The 26328-nt window shown below is 36.6% G+C and overlaps 1 protein-coding gene across 1 annotated transcript in view; it reads left to right on the plus strand.

Moving 5' to 3' along the window:
• Positions 1–890: 890 nt before the first annotated feature.
• cxxc4 (CXXC finger 4) overlaps positions 891–26328 on the plus strand; it is a 38673-nt gene continuing 13235 nt past the window's right edge. The window contains exons 1-3 of the mRNA XM_088909079.1: positions 891–986; positions 1148–1209; positions 3051–3989. Of these exons, the coding sequence (XP_088765205.1) occupies positions 3165–3989 (825 nt within the window). The 5' untranslated portion in view covers positions 891–986; positions 1148–1209; positions 3051–3164. The remainder of the gene's footprint in view (positions 987–1147; positions 1210–3050; positions 3990–26328) is intronic.

Consider the following 26328-nt stretch of genomic DNA (forward strand, 5'->3'; position numbering starts at 1 on the left):
ATCCATCCTGCATAGGTGAATATGAAATCTGTATAGATATATTTTTTTATCACACCAGTTATGGTCAATATCAACATTTGCAATTATTATGTGCTATCTTAATTTTCTTTAGCTCAGGTGGAAATAAGGCTGAACAATTTAAAACATAAACTACTGGCAATAATAATATTTCTTCAAAGCAGGTGAGTTTGTTTCAAACTTTCATCAGCATATATGCTGTACTTCGCTGTTTAATACATTTTTATCATGAATAATAAAATGCTGGTGATAAGCAAGTCTCAAAGGATCGATAATTATAATACCAACTGATGTTATTTTACAGATTTGTTAAGAGTTTCTTGTGTGGAAAATACTCATGTATTGTAGGCTTAAGTCAGACAACTTCACAATTATAAGAAATAGTGAATACTTATGAAAATCTGTGCATATAGTTTTTAACAAAAGAGTGTTTATAAAACGCGATTATAAACACAACGATGAAACCATTGCGCTCCTTAATTATGGCTGTCTTTCTACCGGAACAAAAAATAAATAAAACACCACCCTGGTAGGAGCATTTTATCTTAATCAACGCACGCCTCAATTCTAATTAATCTGACAAGTTTTTTAACGAAGCACAAAATCCTTATTAGGGGACGTATCCTTAAAAATTACATGCTTCTCTAAATGCCTCGTCATGTGTCCGAATAAAAAGAAAATGAGGGAAAGGGGGGAAAAAAGAAAAAAGAGGTTAAGACGCAGCTTCCCAGAGCTATTTCCCAACAGAGAGCCCTAAGCCATTCCCCCTCCCAAGTGCTCCTCATGTTTCTATAGTAATTTCCAGCCAATGATCAGTAGGTGTCCACATCCCAGCTTCCTCACCTCAGCACCAATCAGCCACACACAGCGACAGGAGACACGGACCGAGCTAACACTCGGCTGCTACACAATACACCCCGGACCCAGAGGAAACACCTCACCTTCCGTAATTCACCTTCGGCACAGAGGTACACTGCTGGCGGTTTTTCTGTCTCCCTTCCACCTCACTTCTTTTCTTTTGGTACTTTTCTTTTCTATATAAGTGAATGAAAAAAGAGCCTTTTGTTTTGAACGCTTACTGTGCATCTTCACATATCTTGCGTTCTTTTTCCCCCCTCTCGCCGTGCAGTGATGTGCTGCTCTATATTGGCAGACTGGTAGCGTCTGGAATCTCTTTTCATCGGGAACCTGGTAGGTGATGCTCTTCCATTTTCGCCACCCCCCCAAAATTCACATTTGCATGTATTCTGACGAGACGATTGTTCGTGGGTTATGCTGGTGCCAAACTGATTCAAGCGCAGGCGAATTAATTTGTTGGTTTAATTGCACCGTTCAGTCCCTCCTCGGTCTTTCTGTGCATGACCTTTGATCTGAGTGTCTTCGACACACCAGACAGAAAGTAATTAATGGCATCGTGGTGCAGCGACACTGGGATTCGTCAATGGAGACACTTTCCCCCCCTTTCTCTAAGTGTTGAGTATTTCTGTTTCACTAAACTTTGTTTACAGGTTGAAAATCAATAGCTGGGACTTGATTGCCTTTGGCTTCTTCTTTGCCCAAGGGATGGATTGATTAAGTAATAATGAGACAGAAGACGGGTGGTTATTTGTATGCCGTTAGTTTTCTGTATGGTATTTATTCTCATTACTTTACTATCAGAATGTCATGTTTTATGAATTTGATACATTCACAGTATACATGTTTTTTTCTTTTTCATTGATAGAATAATAATTGCTGTACAATGTATGTACAAAATGAGCTGCTTAAATATAGGTGAATTAAAGGTTAGTCTTCACCAATCCCACTAATACCATGTGACAATGCAAAAACATGTGGTGTGGCTGTTACTTTTGTATAATAATGTTGCATTTTAAAGTCTAAAAAACAACCCAGAACATTATCCAAACAAGTCCTAAGTAATATGGTACAGGTACCTAACTCCCTCATAAAAAAAAACAAAACCAGCAGAACCAGTAACAAAACTCAAGAAGCCCCAACTTTTGTATATAGCAGAGTATTTGTGACACTGTAAAACAAGGCACCAGCAAATTCTCTTCATTACTTAATTTGACATATTTGTAATACATTTCCAGCTTGATGCTATATTGCACCCTAGAATAATAAGAAATGCTTTCGAGTTCCTGAAATGTATCGGGTTTGGCAATTAAAAAGAAAGGACCAGGAAAGGTAATGGAAGCAGGGGATGTGTCTAATGGGCTTTTATCTATGGAAACAAAACCCAGACTGACTTGAGAGGAAATGGAGTCCCCCAAGGCAGCTGACACTACAGTTGTCGGGTCTATGGCTTGGCTGGGTTAAAATTCACCAGTGGCTATCTTACTGTCATTGAGTAAATGTAATAGAGATGAGAATGAATGGATGCCAGGTGCTTTTAAAAGGTTGGGCTGAGGTGCATTTACATTGAACACAATTGCTTATGGCTTAGAGAGCACATTATCTGTTGAAAATATCATCCTGCATCTTTGAAGAGCCACTTGAAGTCTTACAGCTTAACCTCTTAAAATATAGCCTTCAAGATGTTTCCTTACAAGATCCCTATGTTTGTGAAAACATAATATATTTATTTACTGTAAACCAAAATCCATTTCCAATTTCAGAAGAATTGCTAACTGACCCAGAATGGAAATGAAACACCTTAATTTTGACAAGAATTTGTTCCCATATTTTGTCTCTGTAACTCCAGACTGCTTTGAAATAAAAAAAACTGTCTCTCTGTACTCCCTTAAATTCTGACATGGTATAAGTTGTGTTTTTCTAAACTCGCTGCTTGTTTCCTATTATACTAATATGTTAGCGTGTCATAGCTATCACATAATTGTCAAAAGACAAGGATCAGCTTTGGGAATTTGAAATGCACTTCATTAAAAATGTAGTCAGGAAAAATAAATGAAATGTCAACAGATGTGCTGAATGTCTTGCCTTCGTCATCTCAAATAACTTTGTGGGGAAATTGATTACAATAAAAAGAAATGTTTTCTAGTTGTATCAGTAATTGTTGTTTCTTGTTTTAGTACCAGAGAAGACATGCGAAGATGGTAAAGTATTGTTTGTAACCAGCTCCAGCTCGAGAAAGGTGAATACAGCTCTAGACTTTTTTTTAATCACATCACTAAATAATTGCGGCCATGTCTAATATAAACAATGCTCTTTGTGTTGAGAATGGACAGAGCGCTGAGCCTTCTATATTACAAAAGGATAATCTTCAAGAGAGTGGATTAAACCCCGTTTTGGATTATAATGCCGAAATGGAAAGGTACAGATCTTTTGCAAACTTTTATAAAACGAATGGGGCATTTCCACAGACAGCGAAGATTGCTCGTATAACGACGCCAATTTTTCCCAGTGCCAGAATTGGTGTGTCCCCTTGGAACTGCGATAACGCTATGCTCTGGGGAAGGAAATCAGCAGCAATAAACTCTAATAGGACCAGCATGCATAGAAATGACTCCCAGAGGCCGGGGAAGCCTGGCGTGCCGCCAGAGACGTTGCAAATGGCAAATAATAATTTCCTCACTACCTTATCCCCCGAACACTGCAGACCTTTAGCAGGAGAATGCATGAACAAGCTGAAATGCGGCGCTGCTGAAGCAGAGATAATGAATCTCCCAGAACGCGTTGGAACTTTTTCCGCTATTCCGGCTTTAGGGGGCATCTCATTACCTCCCGGGGTCATCGTCATGACAGCCCTTCACTCCCCCGCAGCCTCAGCAGCCGTTACAGACAGTGCGTTTCAAATTGCCAATCTGGCAGACTGCCCACAGAATAATTCCTCGGCATCCAGTGGAAACCCGGCGAAGAAGAAAAGGAAAAGGTGTGGGGTCTGTGCACCCTGTAGGAGGCTAATCAACTGCGGGGTTTGTAGCAGTTGTCGGAATCGCAAAACCGGCCACCAGATCTGCAAATTTAGGAAATGTGAAGAGTTGAAGAAAAAGCCAGGCACGTCGCTTGAGGTGAGACGAGCTCTCTCTTATTATTATCTCTGTACTCCAAAGCATTAACCTTTTCACATAGTCACGTTAAAACCCTTGAAAATTGTTTCCATGCCCACCCATGCCTGAACATCCTTGGCTTCTCAAATCTGCCTACCCGCCTAGCCTAATTGGCAGTAATTAGGGGTGTTTGCGTGGAGCACAAGCTGAGCTTGGCTCAGACACCCCTAATTGCTGCCAGTCAGGCTGGGGCTGGAACACATCCGAACAACCCCAGGCTTGGCTCAAATCCAAGCTGCGCTGGGAAATGGTTTTCAGCAGCGAGCAATCCCTCTCTGCACTTGGTCATTTTAACCAATTATGTAAACTGGCTCAGGGAGGCGAATCAATACCCCACAACAAGTCCCAACCACCACAAGAAAAAAAAAATGCAGTGCAGGATTCACATTGTCTTCTCACGCTGCCTCAGTTTAAATGGAAATTTAAAAACGTCTTCTTGGCTCAAGTTCTGGATTTAACAAATAGAAACAAAGTAGGAAAAGGACTCCCTAACCAATACTTTGTAGCCTGATGATCAGGCATGTATGGTATAACATACCTCTTTAATAAGAATAAGCTCTGTTGTTTCTGGCCTTCTTCATTTCCTTCCTCTGAAATCGGCTTTTTAAAGGACAAAATCCTACAGTATATGCACTTCTTATATTTTTCATCTTCTCATGTTTGCAGATGTTTCATAGGGACTATAGTGCACTGAAGGCAAAACAATAATTTTCATTGTTGTATTACAGTTAAATTACAATTAAGTCTGTAATTAAATTTAAGAAGTGGAGTATCACCACAAATGTTTTTTGGATATATGTTTAAGCCTTTAATTTATGTATTCTACGTTTTAAGCAGTGTTGGCTCTGACCACTGTACCTTTTATCCTATTTTTTTTCTACTAAGGACAAAAATAATGGGACATTTCTGTACCCTTAAACTTTCTTTAAGTTATTTGCTGAAATTGCTCAGGGATTCTGCATTGTACCTCAAAATATTTAATATAATTAGTATACTATCCTTGTAAATACCAGAGTTATAAGTTTTTTTTTCTGAAACGTAAGTTTGAAAGGGGCAGACTCAGTTTAGTACAGTACTTTGAAGCATAGGGCAGGTGCTCAGACTCACCTGGAGCAAAGGAATAATACCAGTAATGGAAAAGTGGCATCAGATAATGTAGAATTTACCTTTACTGGATGAAAAGTTTTATTGGACTGGTTTTACCTAATTCACTTGTGTTAAATTGCCTTGAACTGGTTTAGATTCTGGGATATGTGTATATTTATAAATCTAATGGTTATATTTATTGTTTTTTCTTTTGTGTCTTTAATTTCTTTATTTCTGGGAGTGGTATTTGCTTTATTAAATCTGGTTGATCACTAATGTAGCTTAGTGGACGGAGTGGTTATATAGGTGTTTATTTCATTTTGTTCAAAATTCCCTAGGGATTTCCTGGGGCTATTTTGTGGGTTTAAACAATTTTTAAAAACTTAAAAAGAAACCACGTGTATTGTCTGCACATAGTTTATTTTGTGAAGAGTCTTGTCTTCTTTTTCCAGCACAAACTACAGCTAGGTACAACTAGCTGTACAAGTAAACTGTTTGTTAATCAGATTAGTTAGAAAATGGAAAATAAAAGGGCTCTTAAGTGAGAACAGCATGTTCCATTTAGGTCTCTTAACCACTCAATAATTTATTTTATTTTTTATATAGTACTTTATACAGTATATCAGAGAAAAATGAGACAAACTAAAAGCAAGTTATACATGGCATTTGGAATGTAAATCACACAAAGAGATTAGTTTCCTCTCTAGAGCTCAGTAAGGAGAAAAAGAAGTCCAGAACAATATAATTGTAATGTTAGCCTTTAAAATATTTTTTTTATAATTTCATCACTTTAAACTTTGTGTTTTTAACACTAACTGTTCTCAGTTTATTGGTTGTTTTAAAATGATAATGGATCATATTTAGGCATAGATTTTGTGTATCCACCCATAATGTAAAAATACAGTTTGGCAACTTGTATTTTAAGTTTTTACAATTCTTGCCAGAATTTTGCCAGCACATTTTCCCTTTAAACCTTTTGTAAAAATGTCTTGAAAATGAATACAAGACAGTTTCCCTTAAAGAAGACCCTGACTTCAGCCAGCAATTTAATAATTTCTTGTTATTGAACTCAGTTATGTTGCTTTTCATGATGAATGATGCCAAACAGATGATTTCAACTTTAGGCAGCTCCAAAAGTTTAGTAATACAAAATTTTATATAACAGTGCAACAGTATTGCAAAAGAACATAAAAAAATTCAGTAATCTTTTCATCAATGACTTCCTTTTTTAGTTGCTCCTTACAAAGAATGCATTTTGATGCATTTCAACTTTCATATTAACCCGGTGTATTCACACCACATTTTCTGTAAGGCAAATAATAATTTAAGCCAAATTGTATGTCAGAGTTGTCAGTTGTCAGATTATGTCAGACAATTGATGTGATTTCATTTTTTGTTGCTTAATTTGAAAGCTATTGCAAAGCATGCGTAACTTTGCTTAAGTAGGGTGTCAGATTTATATAATGTTATCTGATCTACTAATGGATAAACTTTAAAATCAGCCAGCCTCGTTAAAAGATTGCCTGAGAAGTGACTTGCACACACCTGCTGCACCCCAGTGCTGTTCCTTGAATTACATTAGTTTCTGGCTAGCAGACGTTGGATGCTTCCTCTTAGACACACACACACATATACCTCATGACTTGGAAGAAGTGATAAGCTACTGGCAGGCAGTCAGATTTGGCTGTCAGTGTTTCCACATGGGAATCACCCTCAACTAATTATATCGTAAGCAGTAGTGGAAAATGCAAATCGGAATTTTACTCACACCACTGAAATCGGAGAGCCAATTTAATCTAATACCCCCTTTAATTTAGCGCACTAATGCAGAACCCTAGAGGATTGTCCAGTGTCACTTCTGCCCCGAGCTGAGATGGTCTTGGCTTTCACTGTTGGGAACCTGCTGGAGTGTAGTGAAGGCTTTTTAAAAAAATCTGTTTGACATATTCGCTGATTGCTTTCAGCATTTTTGTGATGTATCTCACTGTTCTGTTGTTTTTGCATTTTGGGTCTGTATAGTCAGAATTTTCTAAGGAATGTTTTCTTTATCGCTCTTAAGTAAAATGAGTACTGTAATAAGTTCATACATGTGCCTAGAGTCTCATCAGACCAGAGATTATCCTGCTTTTTGTTGTGTGAACTAGACTAAGAGGACATGTCTCTTTTCTGGATGGGACACAAGATTATTGCAGGCGGACTGTTCAGGTGTTCAGGTAAAAGTTAAGGTCACAATAGCAGTATCTGAAGAAGGTATCTGAACCCATGATTTATGGGTTCAGGGTCCCAGTCATTACTCTAAGATGCTCCTACTTTCATCAGGTTTCATGAAAAAAATGCTGCATATTGACACTTTCCATGTCCAAAAGCATGAAGTATTGTTTATTAAAATACACAGTATTGATTTGACAGTGGCATTTGTTCTAACTTTAACAATCATCCTTGCAAGTGTAAACAAAGTTTTGAAGTGAATAAAATAGTTAAAAATACATACATGTATAATTCAATAGCTCCATAGGTGACTGCAGAGTTGGTAAATAAGTATTCATTATAAAATTAGCACTAACATTGTTGGGCGTGCAGGGTACTGCAATTAAAATCCGGGACTTCAATCCAAGCAGATTACAAACAGTGGTAATCAAATTTGTTTTTAAACCTTAATAAAATGTAAATAGCCTTTAAGCACAATACATTCAAGTTCATTTTTAAACTGTAGTGTTATTTTCTTTGTTAGTTCCTGAAAACAAGGATGATTTGTCTTTGACATATTGTCTGAAGTAAATTTGATCCAAGAAAGTCGGTAAAGGTGTAATTAAAATGTGGTTCTTGAGGTTAGCCTTTAATTCCTATATCCATCAGTATGCTGTGATATAATAGTTCAGCTTATTCCCCCTCAAATATTTGTTTTCATTTTTACTGATTAAACATTTTAATATTTTAAGTAACTGAATGCATTTTTCCCCAAAACTTTTTTTCATAGCACACTAAGTTATGGATGGCAGTGCAATTAATTTACAAGTAATGACAGCAGTTTAAGTGTAAGTGAAAACGTACCACCTCAAAATCTACAATCTTCCAAGTTCCATGAAGCATAACTGTTGCATTAGCAGCAACTGGAGGATATAAAATATATTCTGTATCTTACTTTTGAATTGGAAAAAGGGGGTTTGATACAAAAAAACTAATTTAGCCTAACAAGCTAGTAAAACCTAAATAAGTGCTAACTTCCAGAAATAGAAATATAAGTAGAAATATGCTGAGCCCTTTTCAAACCTTATTTACTACATGAACACGTTCCTTCATCAAATGTCCATTCATTTGCCATAAACGAATGATTAGGGTTCAGATTTTAATAACCTGCTAATTACAGTGGACAACATTATTGTATGATTAAACAGAATTTATAGACATGCCTAAGGAGAAGGCACCAGCTTTGATGAACCGGAATTACGTTCCTGTCAGGTATAGCTGATAGTGTTTAAGTTCAAAATTTAAAAAATGCAACTTATCACGTTATACAGAAAGGTCTTGCAAACGACATTACCATTAACAGGTGTCATAATATGTCAGTGCAGTACAAACCAGCTGCATAGAAGCACTAGTACGACAGATAAGCTTTAGACTTTCTTTTGTGCTCTTTTGAAAAGTGCAAATGACTCAAAGGGAACAAGGCCTTTAAAAAGACCCATTTTAAAAAAGCCTTACAAAAAAAACCCCGAAGACCCTGAAGAACAAGTAGGAACCGTTCCTTAACGAGAGCCAAATAAACGACACCCACAGGCTAGATCCAATTTGTTTTAGGTGTGCACAGAATAGATAAGAATGATTTGGTGGGCCTTTTCTCCCCTCCCCCAACCTATGCTTCCCTGGAGATAACAGAAAGTGCTCCTAGCCAATCTCTGCTGGGCAGGGAAAAAAAACAAGGGACAGACAGCCTTTAGATCTGCAGATCTCTAAGTTGCTGGATTTATTCTGGCTTTTAAAACCGCAGATTGATTTGACTGGGTCTGGGGAAGAAAAGACCCTACCTCACAATGTGGATCAAGCTAAAGGGCAACCTTAAGCTCCTGTCAAGACAATGGGATTTTGCCATCGGAGCTGCATGCCGACCGCTTAATTATACTCATCTCGCAGCAAGCAACCATAGGCTACTGAGAAGAGCAGGTCCTGTTTGTCGTGCACGGAGGATTTCCTGTCAGCTTCCATTTGCACATATGGTTTTATTTGCTGGTCTTGAGTGCTCAGCTGCATAATAGCGCTGCTAAAGAATTTATTGTTTTGGAGCTCCCACCAATTAAAACGGAGGTGTGATATGTAGCAGCCAGGTTGTGCCCTTTCACTGTGTGGGCTGTTGCCTCCTGCCCTCTCCTTTGATTTAACATCCGGCTATTCACAAGTGAAAGGCACTGGTTGTGATCCACTGTATTATACTGTAGATAGAAATGAGACAGGAAGCATATAGAAGCTGGACTGTGTGAAAGCACAGGTGATGAGGGTGTTAATGTGTTACCCTTTAAATTTTAAATAGATAATCATCAATTATTAATTGTGGCTCTGGCTGGCGAGTTAAAAGGCATCTCTTCATTACTGAGAACCTTCACAAAGGTTTGATAAATTAATATCATCATCAGTGAAAGTATTGCTGTTTTGCTTTATGTAATAATAACTAAAGTTTGATTTCCAGGTTAATTCAAAGATCTGATTATGTGGGGAGCAGCATTGTTGAATTTTATTTAACAGTGGATATTATGTACTTGTGTAGTTACAAAGCACCCAATTATCCCAGTTTTCAAATTGTATATCTCTGTATTTGTTTTGGTTAAAATGTATGCATGGAATCTATAGTAGTGCTTCAGAATTAGCTGTAATTAGCTCCTTACTAAAGAAACTAACATTAAAATGTATGTTTTATTTTATCCCTGCAAATGATTTTATCATTTGAATTGCAATATTATTAAAGGATTTATTTTCTGTCAGTGATCTGAGAACGAAGAATTGAAGCAGTATTTTACTACTTGATGTATATTATTTGAGCTTTTTCCTAGGCTCTCTTTTTGGGTGCCTTTGAAATATTCAACTTTTATACCCAACTTCTGATCCTGTGCGAGCAGAGATGTTTTTAAATTTTTGATGGAAACCCTGAGGTTACACAATCACACAAAAGAGTGAAGAAGAAAATCTCTGCCCGGAGGCACAGAGTGGAATTCAAAAAGCATGATGCTAAGTGCCATTAAATCTATTTCTCTTTCTTTTTTCTTTACAAACAGACAAAAATGCACTTTTGAGCAAAAAGCTGATTAATCGAAATACAAGTTTTTTTTCTTTTAAAAAGAGAATATGCCTACAATATAAAGCCATTTCTACCTTAGTGATTTATTGTTTTTAAACCTCAGGTGCACAGTCATCTTTAGCTGTGACCTCTGTGGTTGTCCTGCTAGCAGTGATCTGAGAGGAATGTACAGGAAAACATTTGAGCAAATGAAATGAGCACCTTTTATAAATGATTATTCTATTTAATGAAGTTATGTTAATAGCTCCTAATATATAGACATCTCAAAGGTAAAAAAATAAATTGGGTATGGTAGAATGACATTGGGATGTTAGAAAACTGTATGGTACATTCATCATCAAGGGTTTTTTCTTAACCTTGAGTGTAAAAAGTTGGATTTGCAAGAAAACTCTTAATTGTTTCTCTCTGGATATAACAGTGCAAACCATTATACCACCATAAGTTAATTTTAAAGATAGTTTGCCCGCAGTTTGTCCACAGATTAAATTCAGGCTTTACACAGCTCTCAGTTTTGAGATTGTCACTGACTTTGAGCAGACAACAGCTAACAAGAACTTGGAGTGGCTCGTCTGTCAGTTTCACACATAAAGAGCCTCAAAAGAAGCAATTCACTTGTTTTTGCAACAAGTTCATAAAGTTATTGTAAGGAATGTGACAAAATCTTGTTTGTAGCGGGTCCATTGTATTGAGCAGACATGACTTATGATGATATTTGTCATCAAGACATCTGATCAACAGGGTATCTAAAGTGATTGTACTGTAACAGGCTATTTGAGTATGTGGACTGTTGGAAGCAAACAAGGTATACTTATGTGCCATATGCTGTCCAACACGTTGTGGGTGCTGTCTTGTTGGATTCTGTCTCTTTTCTCTTGAGGAGCCTGGATGTGCCACATGTGTTCACTGATCTTTGAATCCTTCCCTCCACATGTTTTTCCAGCGTGTCCTGCAAATGTTTAATGGGGCTCAAGTCTGGCAAGTAGGGCAACCACAACAGGATTGCCACATTCTCATCTCACTCGAAAAATATTGTTACACGAAGAAGTACGTTGTCACACTGGAATGTGGTATCTCAGAATAAACCCACAGGAAAAGCAGGAAGTATGGTCTCAAGTATGATCAATGAAGTGCCATGCAGTCAGATTACATCAATTGCTATGAGTGGAGTTTTGTGGTAAATTGACACTCCTGGTCATATCATTATATTTGGAGGTCCCTAGTGTTCTTGATGAGGTGTTATGATGGTCTCCCAGATCATGGCCTAGCATTGATGGACTGCGTTTGACAGTCATGTCTTGCCAGGTTAGAAATGGCTGTCCATGAATACCCCAGACTTTAAGTGAGTGAATATGCTGACTTACAATAGCCTCCAATATTCTGAAGGCATAGAGGCATTGTTCTCTTTAGAAGCAGGCCTTACTGGTTCCAGTGTGTGTCTTTATTTCTTGATTGTTATGAGGTCTGGCATTCAAATATCTCTTGCTAATGAGGTTTAGTGCATTTGCTGCAGTCAAAGCCATTCAAAGCCAGTCAGTGAATGATCAATAAAGCAAAATGTTAACAAAAACATTTAGGCCCTAATCAATATCCAAATTCAAAATATGTATTTCTCTTAAAGCATACTTGCATAAATAGAATGCTAAGTTTCTTTTGATTTTCACTAAAATATAGAATGATCTGAAATGCATTACTACTTTAAATCATTCAAATGACACTTTTGATGACATTACATACTTGTATAATGTACTTCTATCTGCTGTTTGCATTATCATACTTCATGATTGTTCTTTTCATGTTTTTGCGAACTAGAAACTAAATTTTAAGGTATGAATGTTTGGAAACTGAGATCATATTTGACTCCATATAATGATTTTAGCTAACAGTAGCCTGAGGCTGGATTATATGAGCCACATCAAAACCACAATGTGGTGATTTTCCCCTTAGACCAATTTGTAGTGGAATCTCATTCCTTGTAAAGAGTGGCCCACTAAGCCTACCATACATTGCTTATTAATAAACAGTGTTACTAAAAAACCGGCAAAGTGGTAAAAGGGCCAAAGATGTGAAAGCATTGTTGGATAACACAAACAAGATGATATTTGTGTTTTTGTATGGGTTTCCTCTCGGTACTACAATTTCCACCCACAAACCAAAGACGTATTGTACTGATTGGTTAGTTGGCTTTCGGGTAAATTGGTCCTGATGTGAGTGTACATATCTGTGCCTGCCCAGCAATGGACTGGCATCCCATTCAGGGTGTATCCCACCTTGTGCCCCTTCCTTGCCAGGATAGTCCCCAGCTCCCCTCTGAGCTCAAACTGGATAAAGCAGTTGGAAAAGGGATGGACTGAAATAAATTGTTGATAAAAAATGACGCAATAAACATTTGTTAGCGTAGAATTTCACAGCCCGTAAGTGTTAATTTCTGGATTATTATTTTTTTTTTTATAGTAAATTCTATTGTAGTGAAGTAGGTAAAGCAGGCAAGGTAAAGGATGTAAACCATTTAAAAAAGTGTGTAATTACCCAAGAGTCTTGTTCATTGGGATTGTCATAAAGGAAAGAACTGGCAGACACCCACTGAAGAAAACACTTAAAAAACTTTCTGCTGCAGCTTTTGACCTATTTTTTATTCATAGAAAAGATGCTTAAGTTTAAAACCTTCAGATAAAATGTGTTTTCAACACAGCTTGGCTTTGTAAACACTGTTCCAAGGAAACATGTCTATCCTTCCCTTCTACCCATACAAAGATACTTTTTTTTTCTCGCTTTACTTTGACATTTTTTGGTAAAGCGAGGAAAACTCCAAAATTCTCAGTCATTGCTGATAATGCTAAATAAATGAGGCACAGTAGACAGAAGGCAGAGTATCCTGCTGTCTAACAGCTCTTGAGTATTGGGTTCAATTCCAGACTGGGGCATGGTCCTTTTTTATATGAATATTGTCCAGGTGCTCTGGTTTACTCCTGCCTTCCAAGTACGTGCTAGCTTGGTTAACTGGCTTCTCTAAATTGTCCTTGTGTGTGTGCACTGCAATAGATTGGTATCCATTTTATGGTGTAGCGTCTCCTTGCATTCCTAGCTTCTGGGAGAGGATCCAGGTTGCCATTAACCTTACCAGGAATAAGCAGCTTTCTCATCATGGCTGAGTATACTGTATATAGGACAAAAATAGACTTTTGTCCTTTCTTACCTCAGTTATAATGCTGACTGCTTAATAAACAGTCAGCATTATAACGAGATAATAAACTATCTCTCGTAGCCACACGTCAAGGCAAATAGATGAGAAGAAATGACAATCCTTAGTACTTCTCATAACACTGTCCTGTCTGCCTGTCTTCCTGCACACTTATTGTATGTGTTTACGTAACATCTGTTATGCCACTGATTTAACAATTAATAACCATATCTAAATGGAGGGCTCTGTACTCCAGTACACAGTGACAGTTTATCTACAGGAAAATAAAGTAGAAACAGAAAATTTTGTTCTCCATGTTTTTAATTTTTTTCATGAGAGTTTTGAGCTAGGCATTTTTTGTTCTTAAAGTGTATTACTCATGCAAACGAGTATTATAGAACCAACAGTTGATTATTATGGGGGATGCATGGCAAGTGTAAATTATCATACTAGTTTACAAGGAGAGAGTACCTCTATGGGAAGAGGAATCGCTGTCTTTTACCCAAAATTCTCTGAGGGTTATCTCTAGTAGTATCTTCAGTTTGTTGTACACATACAGTATATCACATTTTTTAAAAAAATCAGCCAGCCAAGAAGCAGAACTTGTAAAAACTTCTATCTGGTAAATAAATGGCATGTTGTGAATAAAATGCATAGTCTCTAAAAATATGGTAACTTAAGTCTAAGGAATGGGTGGATCAGAATCTATCAATCCTGCTTTAAGGCTGAATTACAGCTGTCATGACTGCAAGATGCGAAAAAATTCTAAAAGAAAGTATCACTAACTGTGATACCGAGAGAGGAAAATAATAAATACCAATGTGTTAAGATTGACAGATATCCTATTTTTAGGCCAAACTGCAAGAATATAGGCAGATGGTGGAGATGAAGGTGGAATTTTATTGTTATAACTACACAGAAATGGTTCAGTTGCCTGATTTAGATTCTTGTAACAGAACACATTGTGGAAGGGAGGCACTCACACAGGAAATAACAAAACAAATCCTTCATATACTTACACTTAATATAAATATACTTAAAAGTTGGAAATTTGGAAATTCACACCTGATTTCAAACTGAGTCAGTCATTGCTTTTAAGTAGTACAGTATATGGATTAGCCTGGAATATGTAATTTTTAGAAGTCCTGGAGATAAAGGCAATACAGATTAAGATCATTTGCCATGGTTTCCCAAACCAGTCTTTAGTCAGGAACCTGTTTGAATCTCTTATGGTTATAAGTTTTGGATAGAGCATTTCGCAGGATGTAGGGTGTTTGGTCTAGCAAAATCTTGCTGAAACCATGTTGCAATATTATATCCTATAAGAAATGGAAAATCCATTTGCAGTGTATGATGCAATTGGTGATAGCACCTATTGATTTGGATTCAGGCGCATATTTCCTGAATTTGGATTCAGTGGGGCCAGTAGGGAGTGCTCACCCTGAGGTCCATGTGGGTCCTAATGCCCCAGTATAGTGACGGGGACACTGTACTGAAAACAAGCGCCGTCCTTTGGATGAGACGTAAAACTGAGGTCCCGACTCTCTGTGGTCATTAAAAATCCCAGAGCGTTTCTCGAAAAGAGTAGGGGTGTAACCCCAGCGTCACATCTGGGTGGCTGTCTCATCTTCCAGGTGGATGCTGCACATTGGTGGTGGTGGTGGAGGGGAGTCCCCATTACCTGTAAAGCGCTTTGAGTGGAGTGTCCAGAAAAGCGCTATATAAGTGTAAGCAATTATTATTATTATTATTATTAAAAATAATTTTGAAGATAATATCACATTCTGTACCCTGTTCGCCATTGCTTTCAGCTCACAAGTCCAGTTTTAAGTGATAAAAACAACAAAAACATATACTGTTTTAAGGTGCGCCTGAGAATCAAGTCATAACACCTTTTATAATATTTAAGGCATCTTATTATTTTCCCTTTTGTATTAAGTACTATGCATTCACAAGGTTTTTCAAATATGGAAAAATGTGTTTGAATAATAATAGCAAGTAACAATAATTCCTAATGTTAAGAGGGAAGAAATAATAAACAAGGCAGTTTCTTTGAAAAAAGAAAAAAGGGGATTTTATTGGAAGATCCACAATACTTGGACAAAATTTCTTTTAAAAAAATGAAGAAAATATTTGTCCATATAAATCAGTCCCTGCTCTACAATCTGACACAACCTCTAACAGTCCTGTGTAGATTGTTGGAATAATGCATGTCATGCTCAGTGCCAAAAATAGAGTGAATTGTGATTTGCTTGGGCACATAGCCTTCTACCATTGGATGGTTCCCAAATAATGATGCTGCCTGCACTACTGCTGACAGAACCACTTCTTTGCACTGATGAGACGTTGGCATACCAGAGGCCTGTAACAGATAACTAAGATTTGCTCCTGTCGCACTGTTCCAAAGCTCATCCAATCTTGAGCCTTGCCATAGTTTCGACCAATGTGGTACGGTATGAATTTCAACACACGGAAAACGTGCAAATTTAATACTGTATATCACCATCTACGTGCACAGAAACACCCCAGTGCTGATCTGAATAGCATTTAGCATGTTTCTGTATCATGCTGGAAGCTTCTTTCCACAATTCTGAGATGAAAATAAAAAAGCATAGAGTTGCTAAATCAGAGCCCAATAGACTGCAGTAGAACTGCATGTGATAGATGAGACATGTTTATGAAACAGCCATTTCAGTGACACACAATCTATTGCCGTGCTGCTCCTGAAGTCAGAGATGTTGCTTTGTGTTACCTGATGTGATCACCTAAGAGCATAAGGAAGTTTGCAAAGCAGAGCAGGTCATTTGGTCTATCTTACTCAAATTGTTGTAATCAACGCTTCCCAGAGAGCTACAATCCTTTAGGTCCTTCTTAATCATAAGCATATAAATATTTGTAATTAATTCAGACTTTAAAAAAAAATGAGATGACCTACTAGAGCAGTAAATTGCGTAGTAAATGGTTATCTTATCTCAGCTTACACATGAAAGGGTAAATTGAAACCTTTTTGACAATTCAAAGCTTTCTGTAACTCAATTTTACAAGGGAAGTCTTAAGATCCAGCTATTTTTCAAAGTGCCAATAGGGATAGCACCTAATTACATCCACCGCTTATTTAGATGCAAGAACAACAAGGCTGCCAAACCATTTCAGTCAGATAGTTTTAGGTATCTCTGAAGAAACATCTTGCAACTTTCTTGCTGAAGGTCAAATTTCATGTCGGGATATCGAGCCAGAATTGTGTCTGCGTTCACTGCTCTCAAAAAAGTAATCTGCTTCAGGAAATTTCAGATGAGATAGATTCATTTTTTCCTCAGCGCCTCTCAGTCCAATCTTTCTCAGCCTATCCACACAATGTCCACTTTGAATTCCACAGAACTGTAAAAGACATCTCCCTAATTTCACCAGCAGATACAGTATATGGTCATAGTGATTTGTCAGGCATATACTGTACGTAGATTGGAGTATAAACATTCGTTCAACATTTCACGTCTGTTCTACTTGGAAAATGTTACATTACAAAGGGGTTGCAAAATCCAGATATATTACAAGCTACTGCATGAACAGTGGGATCATGGTCTATTTCAGAAGAAATAAGTGGGGAAAAAAGCTGAAGCCTGTTGATGGTACTTAAAAAAAAGAAAAAGGTAAAGTCCATACTAGAGTTCATCTTGGTTTCCCTAGTGTCAAGCATATTAAGAGTATGTGACACCCCGGTGGATGGGACACTGTTCCATTGCAGAGATCCCTCCACCCAGCAATGCTGGTTGTACTAAAACTGGTTGGACTGGAGCAACTGGAGTAAAGTATCTCACTTAAGGGTACTCCCAGCAGCACCTGGGCATTAAGATCTACTTCATGTGCTTTCCCAGGAAAGGTGACCTGTCCTGCCCCATAGAGAGAGTGGATTGTTGCTGGACAGAGGCCCTAAGAGGATGATGGGAGGTCTGGTCTTTGGGTCACAGTGGGTTTAGGGGATCTGGGGTCAGAAACAGAGTGCATCGTTTTTCTTTTGGGTTAATGTATTGTGGGTATTTCAGATTTTATGAGATGCTTATGTTTATTAATGTGTTTAAGTGAAAGAGTGTTGTATGTTGTTTTTGTAAAAAATAAAACAGGAAAAAAAAGGGTACAACAGCAGTTTGTTCAGCAGGTACTCAAGGCTACAGTTTGCCAGTTATGTCCCCATGCTGTGCCCTCCATTATTGTACTTCTGAAGTTTTGTTATTTAGTTACTTTATTAAGAAAATGTTTCATTTAGGATTTCTGCCATTTGGCACTTTTTCCCTACAGTACCTTGTTCATTTTACTGCACTATTATCTTGAAGTGCTGACACGTTTGTCTTCAAACCATCTCATAACTTCTGAGGTGGGTGGAGATTAAAGGAACAATGAGATACTATAATCTTTCTCTTCTTCCAAAGTGCCTGCCTCATTGTTTTCAATTCCAAAGGGCTGGCAAGTGAAATTTCACTCTTATGTTGATCGCTGCTTTGTTCAATATAATAAACAATTGACCTAATTAAAACAGAAATTTAAGACACTTGCCATCCACAATTGCATGTTTAGTACTTGAATTTGGGTTTTTCTTGAGTCAGGAAGCCCCTGATGAACAAAGCTCTCATAATGTGCCAGGTTTTTAATTAGTGATTGGCAGGTGGTTTAAAATGTGATTTAATGTACACTCATGTACCTTTTTTTACATATTTCTATGTTTTTTATTTACTTACAGATCTGTATTTATGTTGTTTTTTTAGGATTTCTGTAGTTTAAAGTTTGAAAATATTTTATTAAAACAGATTTATCAGCAATCGTTTGGGTAAAACAACTAAACCTACTTCTATATTAACAGTCACCATTGTTGCCTTTGTCGACAATTATAATTATGTTAAACTGTAGAATGATATGAATTTATATTGATTTTCAGTGAAGAGAAGCAATTTTTATTTGAAGTTCTAAACTCAAGTTCTGAAACGTTCTAAAATGTCTACAGCACAAAAGAAGACAAAATGCTAGGTGGGCTCTAAATTAAAATTTTAACAGTGACACCTTTTTCAAAATTTAGTTCTCCTTTGTAAATATACTGTATCTGCAATATCAGTTCATTCATACACAGCGGAATTTTTAAAAGAAAGAAAAAGAAGCAATGAATTAGGACCAGCAGTAAAATTCAAAGGAGCATCAGCAGGCTTTTCAGACCCGCTCATTAAAGTACTGGTCATGGCTTCAATGCCAAGAAAACAGTTTTTCAAAGCCTAAGAAAGAAAGCCTTTCTCAGGAAATTTCTGCTGACACCTGGTTTTTAAAAGATTGTACTTGTCTTCGTGTTACAACAGCATAAAAGCCAATGCAAAAAGTAAATGCCACACGAAAGCTGTTTCAATACTAAAAAGTGAGATTGTGCACCTCTGTTCTGAACTCCCACAGGCAGTACAATATTAACAATGAATAGAATGGCTGATAGAAAGCCAGAAATGAAATTCAGAGCATGCCATGCTTTCACTCAAATTCATAGCCTTCCATTAACTTCCACGGGCAGAAAAAGTGGGACATAATCTCAATAATAATAATCAATAATAATCAATTTACCAACCATTTTTGAAAAATAATTGCCATGATTTAGATTTCTAAGAAAAATTGACAACAAAGCTTCAGTCAACATTGGTTTATTTTAGTGAAGAATGATGAATGATGAATTCAGTTGTACTTAATATAATTTTATACACAATGTATGTCGAAAGCTTCTTTTGTGTCTTCAAACACATGAATGTTTTGCTGCTTTCACTAAGTGAGCAATGTGCAATACTAAACCACTGTTTAAAGTGCCTGTCACTGTGATCATACTGGGTCATATGTTATAATGTTGTTGTCTAGAAAGATACTGAAGTGATACTATACTGTTATTATATTTATATGTTGGGTTGATTCATCCATCTATCCATCCATTTTCTTAATGTATCCATTACAAGTTTGTGGGGAGCTGAAGCTTATCCCAATAAGCAACAGGTGCAAGGCAGTCCATCGCAGGGCACACACAAACATACAGTGTTTGTCACATACTCACATCAGGGCCAATTTTCCCAAAAGTCAATTAACCTACTAGTATGTCTTCAGACTATGAGAGGAAACCCGAGCACCCAGAGGAAACTCATGCAGACATGGGGATAATGTACCACACAAACTCCATGCTAATAGCACCCCAAGAATTGAACCCAGGGACCCAATGCTGTGATGCAGCTTTGCTAACCACTGTACCATCATGCTGCCCATGTTAGTTTTATGTATTCTGTTAATTTAATGTATGTGTTTTCTGAGTGTGCTCCAGCCAATCACAAGTGTACATCAAAAACCAGCGATAACCTTGTATTTGTAGGCTCATATGTAAGATCAGTCCTTAAAAACCCAGCATCGTTGTTACCTATATTGATAATACTGTGGGTCACTGTATTATACCTGATACGTGACGCTTTATAGATGAAATATTCATAATGCTACCTGGGCTGAAGACTACTTATTCATTTAATAATGTGCATTTCCATTTTCTTATTTTATCCTAATACATGTTAAATTATACTTTAAAGCCTTGATGCATTCTGGATAGGGTATACAAGAGTTCTGACCAATTTTTTTGTTTTGTTGTCCCACTTTTGTTCTTTTGCCAGCAATTAATATTAAATGCCAAAAGGCTCTTTTTCTTTAAGCAGAATTTGTGCTGAGTTAAGAAAAAATTAATCTTTTGAATCCAAACATGAGCATGTAATAAAATAAATAATTTAATTATTCAGGTTAGGGTCCTGGACTCTGAGCCTTGTGTTAAATGGGCTGCTTCTGTTATACCCCTGTTAAAAATAATTTTAGGTTTGACACAGCAAAGGATTTGAATACTTACAGTATACATTGCTGACTGTTCCATTTTTCTTTCTCATTAATCATCTGTTTACTTCTTATAGTATTTTGCTTTGAATGTGGAGTATGATATGTATACTGCATAACAAATATTAATGGCTACTTCAAAGTTTCGTGACTGCAAGCTATAAAGCAACACAATGTGAAAACTGAATACTTTTGAAAGACACTGTAGTCACAGTATCTGCCTACATTCTTGAAAATACACACAGTAATTATCATTTTCAGATTACTCGGTTATTATTGTTCATATTGAGCAGTGGACAAGTTAAACACCTGTGAGCCTATTAAACACAATTTGTTTTTATGAGTAAATGTTTGTTAATTGTAGATGCTGTTTAGGTACAGTATATCTGACTGCTTTATTTCAGCAGTGATCACAAGCAAAAAATAATATACAGAATTGTCAGATAAAGTGAAAACACAAATTTCACTTGTGTTGAGAGAGGAACAGCAAAATTTAGCAGAAATAAGCAAGAGTCACTGAAAAATTAAAGTGTTGCTGTAAATTTTATTTTGCAGTGAATTATAAGCAGTCTTTCAGTGATGAACTGCACATTTGCAATACGGATTACTCTTCATCTTCAAGAACTGAATGGAAACAAAATAGTGTAATAAAGTTTGGATATGCATTGGAGCAGACTCAACATTTGTGTTGGAAAAACTTAATTCATCTGTCTTCATCTATTTCTACACATGTACTTTCAGCCTGGAAAACAGAACACATTTCATTGTACTTCATTTTGACACATTACAGTCTTTTAGTACTGCCTTAATGAAATGAGTTTCACTTTCCTGCACCAAGAAAATGTTAGCTTTCTTTTGTTAACAGCTATTTCCACCACCTTCACCAGAACCTTAAATACTTTTACACAACCTGAACACCGGCATGCTGACACTTACTTTAATGAGGGAGTGTTTTACTAGGGTTCTATAACTAACTATAGGGAAATGACCATGTCTGTAAGGTCTCAGTGCATGTTAGGTATCGACAAAATTATCTGTTTTATATTGCAAAGGCAGGGCATACTGTACATACTGTTAACTGTTCACATTAAAACTAAAGATTTACAGGAAGGGCTCCTAAAACAACATTACACTTAAACAGAATTTACATTTAACGCTCATCTACCGTCAGTGGGGAAGACTGCATCTGATTTACATCTTTTTAAATTTACATGTTCAGCAACACTGTATTTAATATGTACAAAATGCAAATAGTTCAATATGAATAATCATGAATAAGATTCCAGAAGAATTAACTTTCAGTTACTATCTGGGTTTTTGCAAAGGGAATATTCAGTGCTACAGTATGTAAAGTATTTGTTCTTGAACATGTAAACTAGTTTGCTAATTTAAGAAAAGGGCATTGTTTTTCTTAGGATTGAAAACATCATCTTTATTTGGCTAAGTTCTATTATAGTTTTTCACCTAATAGTTGTTACCCTTACATTTTAACTACACATGTGTGTGCATTTTGTGATTATTAACTAATATAATTTAAAAAAGTGTATGCTACTTTAAATACACAATTAACACATGAAGCGTTGACTGAATACTACCAATAAATTTAATGTTTGGGTAGTTTACTATATGGAATTTAAACTTTAAAACTTATTGGGGTGTTTTTCTAATAATAACAAGAAAAAAGCATAATTTGGCAATAAGGTTTTTTTTCTTGCACCTTGCTTTGTCACAAGGGCATCTAGTGACATAAAATTTGTCACAGATTTATTTGTGTTTTTAAAAAGTGCATTTGGGGATTTCATAAAGTAATTACTACCCTCCTAAAAAAAACTGTAAATTAAACAATTGATTCCTTGCTTTTACATAGTGATATCCCAAAGGTCCTATCTAAATTCATGCAGCTTTAGTGTACCATATGCATACTGTATATTGCAAATTGTAAAAATAACTAATATGATTCTTTTCTTCTGCAAACAGCATGTCTTGGGTAAAGTTTTGTTTTTAAATGAATGTATAAGAGCAATAAGTACTCCTCATTTTAGTGGTGAAATGGATATCTTGAAGTTTAAAATCTGAATAATGGGTTAATAATTAATCGTAGGCTGTTCTAATTCACCTGTGAAACTATCTGGAACTTAAATTAGAAGGGAGTCATACCATATTACCATATTCTGTACATATTATTTGGTATAAGACATAACCATTAAAATACATTATTCTGATTTCATTAACGTGTTTTTCTGTATTGCCATGTTGTCTTTTATCTGAGTTTAGGTCCTTTCTTGCTATCAAAAGGGCCTGTTACTTTGTGCACTGCCTCAAGTGCATGAACAGCCCAAAGACTGTCTTGAATTCATGCAGCAATTAAGACAGCTCTAAGCAAGCACCTGAAATTTAGGTGTGCATGGGTCTGATTGCATTTCCACTGGCACATTACAGCTGTAGACTAAAGAGCAAGGCTTTGCCTGCACACGGATTGTTGAAGCCTTCTAAGCCTGAAGCACTTTTTTACAACTGACCACAATAGAATATTTTTGCTGATATACAGTAAGGCCTGGAAAGTAACTATATAAAATGAACATTTCTAAATGTGGTTTTGTTTTCTGTAGTTTGGAATCACTAATTGTTTATCTTGGTTTTTTTCCACTACCATCCCCTTTGATACTAGCAGAGGAAATAATAAACCAAAAAGCATTAAATTAAACAGCTTTTTTAATTAAAATAATCTAAAACAGCTTTCTTATGATGTGACTTAAAAGGAGGGGCAAAATATAAAGGGATGTTAACTCAGAGGAACCAAGCGTCACATGTACAGTAGTTTTGGGTACATGAAATTGTTCCTTTCTCTTACCTGTTCTTATTTCATCATGCTTTCTGGACTGTGAATGTGAGGCAATGTACAGTATTTCCACACTTCTAAATATCTCCAACTGTGCTTGTTCACATTTGTTTTCTTTAAGTAGATTTTACATTCCCATGTTGTTGTTATTTAAATTGGTATATTTGTAACCAATCACCTAATGTATAGTATTAATAACTGTTATGAAGTGAAATGGCACTATACATTTCATAGATGAGTCTTTTCCTTGCTCATGATACTTGGATTAGCAGATATTATCACTTCTTTACAGTATACAGCAGGTCTTCATTTTCACCATTCTAAAGAGAATTATTAGATCACCATACTGCTAATGGTGTTGGCGCCATATTTTTTCTGTCATACATGTGTTTGCTGGAGAATGCGGCCTGCAAAATAGAATATTTGATACGATGAGATCTCCTAGTCATGGTCCTCATGATGGATTGCTATACCTTTCAGACTGAGCTCAATACCAACTCAATATTCTTAGAGGAAAAAATTACAGCTAGTGCATAACACAACACCTGAGGCTGACTGCTCCCATGAAACTTTTCTTGCTCTTGCTTTGTGTCCTGATTTCCTCTTTTTTTGTCATGCAATAGTAAGATTCATGTCCAGGATCCATTTTTGTTTGAATTCAAAAGAATCTCAGTATTTTTTTGTTGGATCTTAATGAGTTAGATTCCCTTTTTCAAAATGCTCAGCTGTTTTGAACGCTCAAGAGATCTATCTTTGTATACGTGTGAGGGAGTGTTAAGAGTTGAATTATGAAGTGTTTTAAAGAATCCTGAAGTTAGTTAATGGGCATTTTTATTTCTTTTTTTTGCTTTAGGCAGCCAAACTAAATTGACCAGTAATTTTGTACTGCGAGAAGTCAGCATGTAAGGAAATAGCGAGCTTGTTTCAGTGGATAAAAATCATTTAGAATAGTCTACTTGCTGTAGTGTGCTTTATTCTGAAGGCTGTCAGAATTGCCTCCAAAACTGCAGACTGTGGAAAGTGGCTGGATTCCCAGTCCATACGTTAATAAATAATAGGTATGTCACAGTAATGTATGGGCCATGCGTTATAATGAGCATTCTCGAACACATCACTACAGTCCCCAGACTGTTATTCATCCTTCTCTCATGAGGAATTGAAGGTCTTCTCTGTTAGGTTGTTCCACGTTCTGAGTATCCAGTATATTCTGAACCATTAGGTGCCCCTTCCTACAGTCAGCACATTGCGCCATTTTTTCAAAAGGTAATTTTTATTCCGATGCCTATTTAGAATGTGAATTTGAAGTCCTTGACAAGGAAAAAAAAATGTAGGATGTGTTGTGTGTTTGGATGATTATTTTCCTTGATTATGGCAACATACAGATGGTATTAAAACAAGAACATATGTGTACAAAAAACAGAAAACCACATATTCTAATATGTAGATAAGCATAATTGCAGTCACTTATGTTCAAAGGGGGAAGTAATTAACATACAGTATTTGTATCTCGCTATTAATATGGGAATAGTATCATTAGGACGGGATAGTGGAAGTGTTTTTCAACTATAAATGGTGAGTTTAACATATTGTGTGTAGTCATAATTTTGGTCAGAAGCTTATAATGTTGACATTCCTGTGTTTATGGAAATGTTCACACTGCTGTGTTAACTGCTGTCATCTTCATAATGTTTTTTCTCTTGAATAACCCCGTAGTTTGCTCTGGGACATACACAACTGGCTGTAAGGAACTGTTTGAAGGGGAGGCTGTGACTTGGCTTCTGACAGCCAATAGATTAATGCTTGACTTTGAGTCAGCAGAGCAATATACTACCTGCCTCATGGTCACAATTTCTTCAAGACATTGTTTATTGAATACTAGTGCAGGTCTCGTGTCAAAAATGCAGTATATGCAAATGTCTATGCATTTTTATTTTGCACTGTAGAAATGTCACCCCTCTCTCTACACATCCCAACACAAATTCCAAACCCAGAATAAATTTAAAAAATATCATTTAGAATTCCTTCAGTTTTTCTAAACACAATTTTCAAAGGGAAAGATACCTGCAATGGAAGTAGGTATTGTAAACATTGAAACCATTTCTTTAAATTAATGCGAGCTTAGCTTTGATGTGCTGCAGAAGAAAATGTTACAAAACATCTTAGATCATTGAATATTGGCCTTGTTAATTCACATGTTAGCATACAAGTATTGTAGTGTATTTTTGTCTTTACTTGAGTTAGAACTCTTATTACCTGCTCTACATTTGTTTTTGTTGTCTCCTCGTCTTTTTTTATTGTTTTTGCTTTGGTGTGCCATCCAAAATGTCAAGTACTTGACAAAAGACAGACTCTTTGCCCACCTCTTCTCCAATTAAAAAGAAACGAAATTAGTTAGACTTTCTCGAAATACCCATATTCACTTCCCTGCTCATGCAGTCACTGGAGACATTGTTTATTAGACCTGAGATTGTGGCAGGACTGCAAATGGATCGACGCAATAGGTGCAGACCTGAATGCCCAAATTTCAGCCATACGTGAATTTTAAAAATGGACTTGGTTGTAAGAGCACCAAGGGAACAGAAAAGATTAATTAATATTCATAAAATGAAGCTAACGGGTAAAGAATAGAAGGTGCTCAAAGTGGAGGATTGCTCCTGCTGCAAAAATGAAAAAGATTCCGGAGTGGGTTTTCAAAGGGGAAGGAATGAGACAATCCAGTCAGATTCTTGGAACATCTGGATTCTTAAATAAATCTGTCCTTGTGTGCTATCCAACTTTGTCACAATGACTGGGAAGTGGAAAGGGATCCCAGAATCTGCTACACTGCAATCTTCTTCCCTATGATGGGGTGTTTTTTTTCATAAATAGGCAGTCTACCTAGTTTACTCATCTGAAGAATCCATGCTGCGTTTTAACCCGGACTGTAGACCAAAACCATCCCAGGCGTTTTCAGCAGTGTGAAAATCAGTGAGAGACTGACATCAAGTCCTTTCCATTGTACCTTCAGTGCTCAGAGCCTTCTATCCCGGTGGACAAT

This window comes from Atractosteus spatula, chromosome 1 (assembly GCF_055471065.1).
Source record: "Atractosteus spatula isolate fAtrSpa1 chromosome 1, fAtrSpa1.hap1, whole genome shotgun sequence".
In the NCBI taxonomy this organism is placed as follows: Eukaryota; Metazoa; Chordata; class Actinopteri; order Semionotiformes; family Lepisosteidae; genus Atractosteus; species Atractosteus spatula.